The sequence below is a fragment of the Corapipo altera genome, unplaced genomic scaffold (assembly GCF_003945725.1).
Source record: "Corapipo altera isolate COAL_440 unplaced genomic scaffold, ASM394572v1 75, whole genome shotgun sequence".
Taxonomy (NCBI): Eukaryota; Metazoa; Chordata; class Aves; order Passeriformes; family Pipridae; genus Corapipo; species Corapipo altera.
The window spans coordinates 10,611,926-10,622,251 of NW_020884887.1; the positions used below are offsets into that span (position 1 = coordinate 10,611,926).

A 10,326-nucleotide genomic window follows, 5' to 3' on the forward strand; every position below is an offset into this window, starting at 1 on the left:
AGGCGCCGAAGGGGCGGGGCCACGGGTTGTAGGGGGCGGGGCCAAGCGAGGCGGGGCGGGACTGACGCGGGCGGTGGCGCCCCCTGGCGGGCGGGCCGCGAGTGGCGCTGCACGGGCGGGACGAGGGCGGGGGCCCCGAACCCCGAACCCCCCGCGGGCAGCGGGGCTGGGGAAGGGCTCGCAGCGCAAGTCCTGTGAGGAGCGGCTGCGGGAGCGAGGGTTGTCCAGCCTGGAGAAGGCTCAGGGGTGACCTTATCGCTATCTGCACACACCTGACAGGAGGGTGCAGCCAGATGGGGGTCGGGCTCTTCTCCCAGGCAACCAGCGGCAGGATAAGAGGACACAGTCTCAAGCTACGCCAGGGGAGGTTTAGGTTGGACATTAGGAAGACTTTCTCCATAAGCAGGTGATCAGACACTGGAAAGGGCTGCCAAGGAAGGTTGGTGGAGACGCCATCCCTGGAGGTGTTTAAGACTCAGTGCCGTGGTCTGTCTAACATGGCAGTGTTAGGTCAAGGGTTGGACTCAATCATCTCAGAGGTCTTTTCCAACCTAATTGATTCTGCAATCCCCTGCAGCAGGGCTGTTCCTTGGGCAAGGCATGCAGAGTGATACAGGTGTCAGGATTATAGATGGCTGCTCGGATGAGTGACACTCCCTGAGCCCCCAAGCATGGGCTATGGACCCCAGGGCTGTCCCTGTGTCCCCATGTCCAAAACCTGTGCCTGCAGATCGCCATCCTGCCCCTCACACAGGAACCAGTCCTGGGGCTGCTCACACTCAGCTCATCTGGCTGCAACATCCTCCACCACTGCCCCCACACCAGCCCCACCACCTTCACCTCTTCCAGCTCACATCCCCACCCCTGCTATTCCAAGAGAAACAAATGTCACCCCACCTCACCCTCAGCACCAAGAGGTACCAGCTCTGCTTCCTGGTAAAAAGATTTATTAAGAACCTGCAGTACCTGCCCAAAAGGAGGCTGCTGCCATGGCACAGGCACTGGTGGGGGGAGCAGGGACAGAGCGTTAGTTCTTCTCCAGGCAAAGCCACGGGATGAAATGAAGCAAGTGGAGGGCACAGAAAGGCAGTGGGAGCACATCTGTGTGGTGCAGGACCCCCCACAGCAGTTAAGGCATATAAAGTGCTTGTAGGAGACCAGCCCTATGGAGGGGGTAAATAACACAAGCAGGCAGGGACAGTGAGGGACATGGGTGGGTGGTGGGTCACCTGCACCTCTGCCCTCTGGGCACCTCTCACAGGGGGGTGATGTCAGACTCATGCCCTGACCAAAGCTGCAGCAGGAAGGATGCCACCCACCCCCACCACAGTCCCCAGCCACAGCCAGGAGGTCCCCAAAGAGGATCTGGGCTGCTGGTCTTCATGGTCATCTCCCAGTTATCCCACGTTCAGGATGCTGCTCCGCGTTGTAGTGCCGCTGTCAGTACATGGGAAGGATGGTCCCACTGCAGTGTCCTCCTGCCTCGGCTCAGTCCCAGTGGAAAAATGAGATAAGTGGGACTGGTCCTGGGCCAGGCTGTGCCCCAGCAGCCCAGTACAGCTGTGTGTGTCCCCCTGTGGAGCAAGTGCTGCCATCAGCCAGCCACCTCTCCTGCTGCCAGGAGCATCACCAGCCACTTGGTCCCTTGCGAGTGGAAATGTCCATGTGGGGCTCTGGTGGTTTCAGTCCTCTTGTGTTCCTGATGTTTTCTGCACGAGGGGCACAGGGAGGTGCCTTCCAGGTGCTTCTTGCCACCAAGCTGGTCTCCCGTGCAGGACAAGGATGCACCAAAGGCAGACACGGAGGTGCTGCATAGGGACAAGTCTCCTGCAGCCACTTCGGGGACACGTCTGCAACAAAGCCCTGTGCTCTGGCCAGAGGTGATGGGGGCAAGCAGGGACACCCTCCACAGCTAGTCCTGCATCCCTCCAGCCTGCCACAGCACCCCCAAACACTCCTTCCTCCCCATGGACTGCTCCAAGAAATACTGCTTTTCCCTGGAATGTTTTTGTCTACAATTGCCCTGATAACATTACCAAAAAAAGAAAGAGAAACTGGGTAAAAAATATCTATCCCCAGGTCATACTGGGGTTAGGCTCCAAGGCCACCCTGTCCAGGCAGGTGAAACACTGGTGATGGGTTTGGGGACAGCAGAAGTACCAGAGGGGCCTTTCTGGGTGTAGCAGGGAAGGTGGCACCAAGCAGGGGCACAGAGGCTGCTTCCTCCTGACAGCAGGAGCGATGGACCTCGCAGGGATGGGTTGAGACAGGACAGGGTGCAACTGCACAGGATGGGACAGGGGACCATGGTGGGGGGGAGAGGAGGGACAGTGCCCAGCCCCTCAATGGGACTGCAGGGAGAAGGCCAATTTGACGCAGGCGAGCTCCTCCCCACCATTGCTGACGACCGCACGGACACGGTAGTTGCCATTGGTCATCCAGGAAGGCAGTTCCACATCAGGCACGTCAAAGTCACTGGCTGGCAGGGAGTAGGAGCCCTATGGAGAGAGGGCAGGTCAAGAGATCAGCCAAAACCCCAGCCCTGCCCTGAGGGGCACAGTGGTGCCCATCAGCACTGCCAGCACCACCCCAGGGGGTTCAGCCGTACCGCTTTGAAGGGGCAGTGGCAGGGGATGCCATAGGTGAGCAGGGGCTCTGGGCAGGTTGTGCCAGGTGGGATGAGGTCATCGAGCATGCTGCAGACATCGTTGTAGGTGCAGCTGCCCAGCTGGTCAATGCAGGGCAGCTGGATCCAGAGCTCACCCAGCGCCTTCTCTACCGTCAGCACTGCCTGGAGGGAAGATGTTCAGCACCAGTACAACCAGCACGGGCACCTACAGCTCCTCCAGCCGGTCCCACAGCACCTCACCAGCCAACTCCCTCAGCTCCTGATCATGCAATCTTTGGGGTGTCTCTGGGGTCACTGCACACCTTCCTGCTTTCAGATCCTCTCAGCCTGCAGGTTTCTCTTCCTCCAACCTCAGGCTGGTCCCTTGAGCAAACACCACCCAGGAACCTACAGTCCCACTCCTCCCCTTTCCTCTGTCTCTGTCCCCAAACAGGTGCTACCATCCCTCAGCTCTGCCTCCAGGCTCCCCCAGAACACTCCCCACAGCCCCAGCCACAAACATGGCATTGCTCAAGACAGCCTATGCACCCTGGGCAGAAACACGTGTTCCATCTCCTTCCAAAAACTTCCCAAAAAGTGGTGCAGGGCAGCCAGCACAGCCCAAGGCTCCCACAGCAGTGCCCCAGCATGTCCTTGGAGAGAGCAGCCACATCTGGCCTCTGAAAAAGGAGTACTGCAGTGACTGCCAGGAGCACCCACAGCACTTGGGTTTCATTTCCCTCTCTGAGCCACTACATCCCCAGGACACGAGACAGCTCAGGTGGTTGCTCCCACTGGGCTGTCAGCTCCCACTGTGGGTCTCCCCATGCCCTGTTCTGCCTTACAGAACCTGCTGTGCTCAGCCCTGCACCGCTCTATGCCTCGCTCCCCAAGGGCTGCTCATTCCTGTACCCACTGACACCCATTTCCCAGCAGCCAGTGGTTTAGGGAAGCTCTGCCCTCCCTCATCACACGGAGGCATGTCTGGCACTTACCTTCAGAGGGGGACCCATGGTCTTTCCATTGTTGACGGCTGCACTGACACGCAGGCTCCCTGGGATGCTGATGGGGTCGGGTGCCACGGAGAGGCTCTGCACCACCACGGGGTCTGTCTTGTCACCACAGTTCTCCCAGGCAAAGCCACCAACCTGCAGCACCAGGGGACAGGAGGAGTTAGAGCCAGGGCAAGCCTTGCCCTGGGCTTGCAGGAGGTTTCTCCAGTGCTGGATGTCTGACCCCCACCAAACATCTGCTCACAAACAGCCAGAAAATGACCTTCAGCCCCTTCAAATGCCAAATAAACACAACACTCTGCATTTCTCAAACTCCCAGCTCTCCGAGCCTGAGGGCACCTCAGAAACCCTCGGTCTGCATGAACTTTACACCCAAAGGATTACCAGGCTGCAATTTCCAAATTGCCTCAGCTCTGCCTCCAAACACTTCACATGTGAACAGGGCAAGAAGAATCCTTCATGCCAATGGGATTGAGCAAGGTGTGTGAGGACAGGTGAGAGCAAGCTGGGACCAGGGCAGGGTGGTGGCAGCTGCGCTGTGCAGGGGGATACTGGGGGGCATGGGGGATGCCCCTGGAGGGGCTGTGGGATTGACACAGCCTCCCACCTCATCCAGGATCAGCCCAGCTGTTGCGAGCCCCCATCCACCAGCTCTGGCCACCTGTTTCCACACAGGAGCAGGAGTTTCCACACTCGGGGGGCAGATGAGCCATGGTTATCCCCTGCCTGATACAGTCCAGGGGCCTGATCTTGAGCTGGTTCAGAACAAATGAGCCAGAGAAGCAGCATTAATAGAATAGCGAAAATCCACACGTAAGGAGATATCACCTGAAGGGGGGACATCTCAGGTGTGTCCTGTCCAGGCTAGGAGCCATGCTGGGAGATCTCCCCTGTTTCCTACAAGTCCCACCAGCCTCCCCAGACACCACCAGTAAAGGCACTCAATCAAAGGTGGAGGGATGGCGGCACTTGTCTGCAACAGCCAGCCCTCAGCCTGCCACAGGCCAGTGGCGAGAGCCCAGCCCCAGTTCCCTCCCCGAGCAGGTTTGGCCGGAGCAGCCCGTGTCCCCATGCCATGGTGTGGGGCTCTCCCTGCCTGCTCACAGCTGCAGAACCGGTGGAGGCTGTACTGCCTGGTGCCACACGGCAGCCCCTGCGGCCACAGCGCAGCCCACGCTGGTGAGCAGCTCATCCCGCATCCCGCTCACCCGCCGGGAGCAGCCCAGGGCAGGACACGGGGCTCAAGACAAGCCGGGACACGGGGCAGGCTGCACGCTTACACTCAGCAAGAGCTGTGAGCTCCCAGCCCAGGGGTCTGCAGGCAAAGAGGCTGCAGGGAGCCGAACATCGGTGTGTGGCTGCAGATTGCTGCCCGCCGAGCCCCCCTCCAGCCTTCCCAACCGGCTCCCCCTTCCCTGGGGCAACAGCAGCTTTCCTGGAAAATAAATTGCGATACTTCCCTCCGCACCGCGTGAGAGTCACACATGGTAATCAGCTGTATCTTAATCAGAGCGTGTTGATGAGCCCGGCCCTGCGCTGCGTGGGAACGCGGAGGCAGAGCCTGGGTTGGAAAAGGCTCATGGAGAGGAGAATTGAGGGCCGGGAGACGCTCACCCGAAGGACGAGGCCGCTGGGCTTCTGGGTTCAGAAGTGTTTGTAAACACTGGATCCCTCCTGCTCCGAGCTGAATCCCAGCCTCCAGCAGTCCTCCCCAGCGCGGGGGGGCTGCAGGGTTCCAAGGGGTCCGTAGGACCCCACTCCCCCCCGCAGCCCCAAACACGCACCCACCAGCGACCTTGCCCCCGTCCTGCCAAGCAGAAAATGCTCCTGGTCTCCTGCAATCCCAGCGGGACGGTGGAATCTTCCACCTCCCCGGGCCGAGCCTCGAGCCTCTCCGGCAGCCCCCTCCGTGCCCGGAGGGGTGCGTGGCGCGGGATGCGGGGTCTCTCCTCACCTTGCTCAGCCGCCGGGCCCCGCTCCGCTCCACCAGCAGCTGCGGCTGCGGCCCGGCGAGCGCGGCCGGGACGAGCTGCAGCGCGCAGAGCGCCAGCGCCAGCCCCGCGCACAGCATCCTCCGGGAACAGTCCGGGATGGGTCCGGGGCGCGGCGGGGAGTCGCTCCGAGGGGCAGAGAGGCGAGCGGCGGGCAGGTACCGCGCTGGGACCGGGCTGGCAGCAGCAGCGGGATAAGAAGCCCCGTGCGGTGGCGATGACTCCTCCCTCCGAGCCCGGCCCACCGCCCGAGTCCCCTCCCTCCCCCGGGAACACTCACATTTTCCCCTCCTCTTTTTTTTTCCCCCCTCTCTCCTCCCCAGTTTCGCTGCCAAACGCAGGACTGGACTCGCAGGGATGCTGGGACGGGAAGTTGCGCTTTCCCAAGCTCCCAGGGCGGGCTCTGGGGGCGAGGGGGGCGGGGGCTGCACCCACCACCCCAGGGCACGCACGTCACCCAGCTCCGGTGGAGGGAGCCGATCATCTCCCCACCGCCCACCTCTCCACCCAGCGGCTCTTCTCGTTCCCCGCTTGGGCTGCCGGGGGCGCCTGAGGGTGTGCGAGGGTCGGTACCCTTTTGGGTCAGTACCCAGGACCCCCACACTCCCCCCCACACTCGGCAAGCCCAGCGTCACCAGAGAGCAAAGAGCAACAACACCGGGGCAGCTGCTCGCTTGGTGCCAGCACCCCACAGAGGCAGGACCACAGCTCTGCCCTCAACACCCCAAGGAGAGCTCCCCATAAAACCACGGCTCCACCATCCTCCAGCAAAGCCGGCAGGGAGCCACTCTGAGGGGAACCCCAGTGTGTGCCAGCACCCTGCAGGGCATCACTGCACCCCCCTGGGTACCCATGTGGGGCCAAGGCAGACCCACACACTTGTGTGGGCTCTGAGCACCCTGAAGCACCTCTGCAGACTGCCAGAACCCCCAGGGACTTCTGGGCACCCCTGCAAGCTCCCATCACCCCCCTGCACCCACTCAGGTTCCAAATACCCCCACACACATGGCCACACATACAGGCCACCAGCACCTCAAACTCCCCTGAGCACCCACGTGTGCTGCCAGCTCGCTTCTGCAACCCCAGAGCCCATGTCAGCCTCCAGCACCCCTAGGGACCCCCGGACACCCATGGGGGCTGCCAGCACTCCCAGGCTCTGACCACCCACCCATGCACAAGGGTTGCCAGTGACCCCCTGGATCCCCAAATCGTGTCACGGCTAACCCGAGCTCCCTCAAGCACCCACATGGGTGCTCTCTACAACTCCCTGACAGGAGAGTGCAGCCAGGTGGGGGTCGGGCTCTTCTTCCAGGCAACCAGTGAGAGGACGAGAGGGCGTGGTCTTAACCTACGCCAGGGGCGGCTTATGTTGGACATTGGGAAGACTTTTGTCACAGACACTGGAAAGGGCTGCCCAGACAGGTGGTGGAGACGCCGTCCCTGGAGGTGTTTAAGGAAAGACCGGACGTGGCACTCAGAGTGGCAGAGATATTTCAGATATTTCAAATATTTGAGACTCTTGAACCGATGCCAGGTGAGCAGCGGGGGGGGGGGGGCACCCTGGCATCTAGTAGCCCGTGGCTGGGCAGTTTGCTGCAATACCCCTGTGGCCTACAAAACTGGGAATAAAGAAACTCTCTAAGGCTAGTATTAGAAAGCAGCATTCTTTCTTTACCACATCGGAGGCGTGAGGGGATGGGATCCTCCAAAAACATGCTTGCCAAGTTCCAAAAACTTCATGCCTTTATTTAGCTACCTAATGAAGAATTCATGTATTTCCCAAATCTGTCCCTCCCATTTCCCAAAACTGTTCCTCCCCTTGACACACCTCCTGTTTTGAGTCGGTGGTCCTTTAGGGTGGTCTTTCATGACCCTCTGGTGGTTGTTCTGTAGTCTTCCTCATGCTTTCCTTTTCTCAAACTCTTGCTTTCGGCACATCATTATGCCCTTTAGAACAGTGTCCAACCATAAGGCCAGTTTTGACAACTTTGTTAGCTTTATGTTCCTTTTACAATTTCTGCTTCACAGAATAAAAACACCCTCTATCTGTTGAGAAACTCCTGAGCTTTACATAGTTTAAACTACACCGATAAGCTCCATAGTCTAAGCTACACGGCTCTATATGGCTGCACCCCTACCACCCATCTATCCAAAATGTTGGATTTAGCACCCCCTCTTCCACCCTTCCTCCCTTCTTCTTCATGAGACCATTTTCCAGACAGAGCTGCCCCAGGCCGCCCCCAGCATGCTGGAATGGCCCCACAGGTACCCCACCATCACAGCTGGCACAGGAACACGGGTTTTCCCACATATTTTGGTGAACAGATGTTTCTTACCCTGAGGAAAGCTGGAAGGGACTAAGCTGACTGAGCACACAGGACATGAGTGTGGCAGGTCTCAGACCTCCCCCTTGCCACAACATGGTCAGAACACACTTGTGGGACCCTTCCCCATCGGCAGCTCCGCTCTCCCTCACGCACTATCACTGGCTGGCGTCCCCATATTGCTCCCAGCTCTAGGAAGGGTTGCCTGGTTTGTCCAAACCCCTGCCTCGGCTCTATTTTTAGCTTTTAGTCCTTATTTAGCAGCGAGGCTGGCCGGGAGCGTGCAGGCAGGGCGTGGGAGCAGGCAGGGCCCGTGACAGATCCTGCTGCCCACCCCACACCAGCAGCGACAACTGCGTCGCTGATCCACTGCCGGGGCTTAAGGGTGAGGAATAAATAGCCCGTTCCTCCCCTCCCACCCGGGAACAGAGCGGAAAGTTATCCTCTGGGATTAGTTTTCACTTTGAGGCCCCGGAGCAGCCGGAGGCCAGGGATAAGGATAGGGATGCATGGGGAGAGTCACGGGCACAGACTGAGCATTGTGTTGTGGTCTGGGAGGGGAGCAGAGACCCTTATCTCAAGTTCAAGGCATCACATGCTTTCCTGCTTCTCGCCAGTGTAGGTGAAAGTTTCACTCACCCATTCCCGTTCTTCGCCCCTCCATTTTGCCATGGGGGAAAAAAAGAGAATAAAAGACTGTAAGAACAGGTTAACCCACATCTTTTTGCTTGGAAAAACAAAGGCAGGGACAGGAATGACTCGAAATCAGTGCTCTACCTCAAGGCAGAAGTATGTGTGACCTAGATCCTCACAAGAGGAACTGTGACTTTTTTTGGGCTCCAACACATTCAGGAACTTCTGCAGTTGAGTTTTCTCAGCTATCTCACCCATGCAAAGTCTGAGTCACGAGGTCTCAGCAGACCTGGCTGAACACCTCTGATTTGCATTGAAGAAAAGCAGCCAGCACTTCATTAGGTCTCATTTGCAAAAGCAAATAGATTGCAAATGATGAGAGGGGCGAAGGGTGTAACCATGACCACCCTGTCTCCACTGCCTGAGCTGCAGCTCTGCTGGGAGCCACCAGGCTGACCACAGGCCAGCTCATCACCCAAAAACCTGCCAGCACAATCTCTTCCACCTTCCTTCTCCCCTCCCCCCCCAGACGGGGTTTCTGCAAATAAAGCAAATAAAAAAAAGAGTGACCCCAACTGCACTCACAGGACCACCCTGCACACAGGCCGTGCAGGGCTGGCACCAACACTGCCTTGTACCCATCCTGTCCTGCCCAGTCAGTACCAGCTGGAACTGGAGAGAGAGTGACAAGAGACACTTAAAAAGTTTGCACAAATGCTTTTCTTATCCATAAGCTTTGGCAAATACTTTAAATGACCACTGGTACAAATTAACTTGGCGTTATCCCTTTATCCCATTTACGGCAATTCAGCTGAGCATGTGATAAAGCCTCCTCAGCTCCCTTTTCTAGAGGAAACCCTTGAGATGTCTCCAGCTGGTGCCATTCCTGAGGAGTGATCACAATAACACCAAAAAAAAGGACATCAGGGCAAACTTCAAAACAAGCTGAAGCTGCCCCAGGTGGGGCCATCCCACACCACCTCTGCTTTCCTGTCTTTGCACAGGCAGAAATCCCCTCGCTGCCACAGTCCCTGTCATCTCCAGCCTGCTGTGTGCAGCCTCCAGCAGCCCCAGCCCCATGTGTTCCCCGGACCCCAGGGTTCTCTGGTTACCCTGCAATGCCATGGAAAGCCCCTGCTTCGCTCGAGAGCAGATGAACAGAACAGTTTCTGGCTGTCTTAGTGCTGCCCTGCAAACGGAGCAAGTTATCAGTGTGTTGTGGCAGAGGAGGATGAAGCAGGGCTGAGATGGAAGATCTCTCCAGCAGGCACACATCCCGTGCAGCCCGCACAGGAAAGATTGGAGAAACTAAGAAATTGCTAAAATCAAGCTAAAATAAGAGACCTTCGGGGCAGCACAGGCAGAAGCTCTGGCTGGCAGTCTCACGGATGCACCCACGGGCCGAAGGAAGATCACTGTTAAGGTGATCTGGGCAGCCCCGCCTCCGAAAGTTAGGGATGTCTAAAGTGCAGGTTGTAGCTGCTATGGCGAGCATGGCACACCGGAGCCTGCAGGGGAGGCTGGGGAGCAGGGTGTTGTAGCTGTTCTTACTGAACATCTCCTCTCCAAATCCCAGTTCTGCCTTACTGGCTTGATGCTTCAGCCTATTGTGTCCAAATGCTCTGATTTTTCTCCACCATTAACAAGAGAAACCCTACCTGGAGCCCCACTTTGTGGCACAGGGGCATCCCAGTGCACCCCCTCAGCACCCCACAGTTAAATGCAGAAATTTCCATGAGCACACGTGCAAACTACTG

General features: G+C 58.3%; 1 protein-coding gene across 1 annotated transcript; it reads right to left on the reverse strand.

Moving 5' to 3' along the window:
- Positions 1–930: 930 nt before the first annotated feature.
- Positions 931–5,844, reverse strand: GM2A (GM2 ganglioside activator). Its single transcript, XM_027643339.1, has 4 exons — positions 5,576–5,844; positions 3,604–3,756; positions 2,609–2,791; positions 931–2,498 (listed from the first exon to the last, which is right to left on the reverse strand). Exons 1-4 carry the CDS (start codon positions 5,690–5,692, stop codon positions 2,343–2,345), a joined length of 609 nt encoding a protein of 202 aa, XP_027499140.1. The 5' UTR covers positions 5,693–5,844; the 3' UTR covers positions 931–2,342.
- Between the last annotated feature and the right edge of the window lie 4,482 nt (positions 5,845–10,326).

What these genes read in the sequence shown, in the direction of transcription:
- GM2A (XM_027643339.1), bottom strand. Translation starts at nt 5,692, where the DNA reads ATGCTGTGCGCGGGGCTGGCGCTGGCGCTCTGCGCGCTGCAGCTCGTC. An exon ending in GGGCCCGGCGGCTGAGCAAG is followed by an intron (nt 3,757 to 5,575) that starts GTGAGGAGAGAC and finishes CTGGTGCTGCAG; the next exon opens with GTTGGTGGCTTTGCCTGGGA. An exon ending in GCCACTGCCCCTTCAAAGCG is followed by an intron (nt 2,499 to 2,608) that starts GTACGGCTGAAC and finishes CTCTCTCCATAG; the next exon opens with GGCTCCTACTCCCTGCCAGC.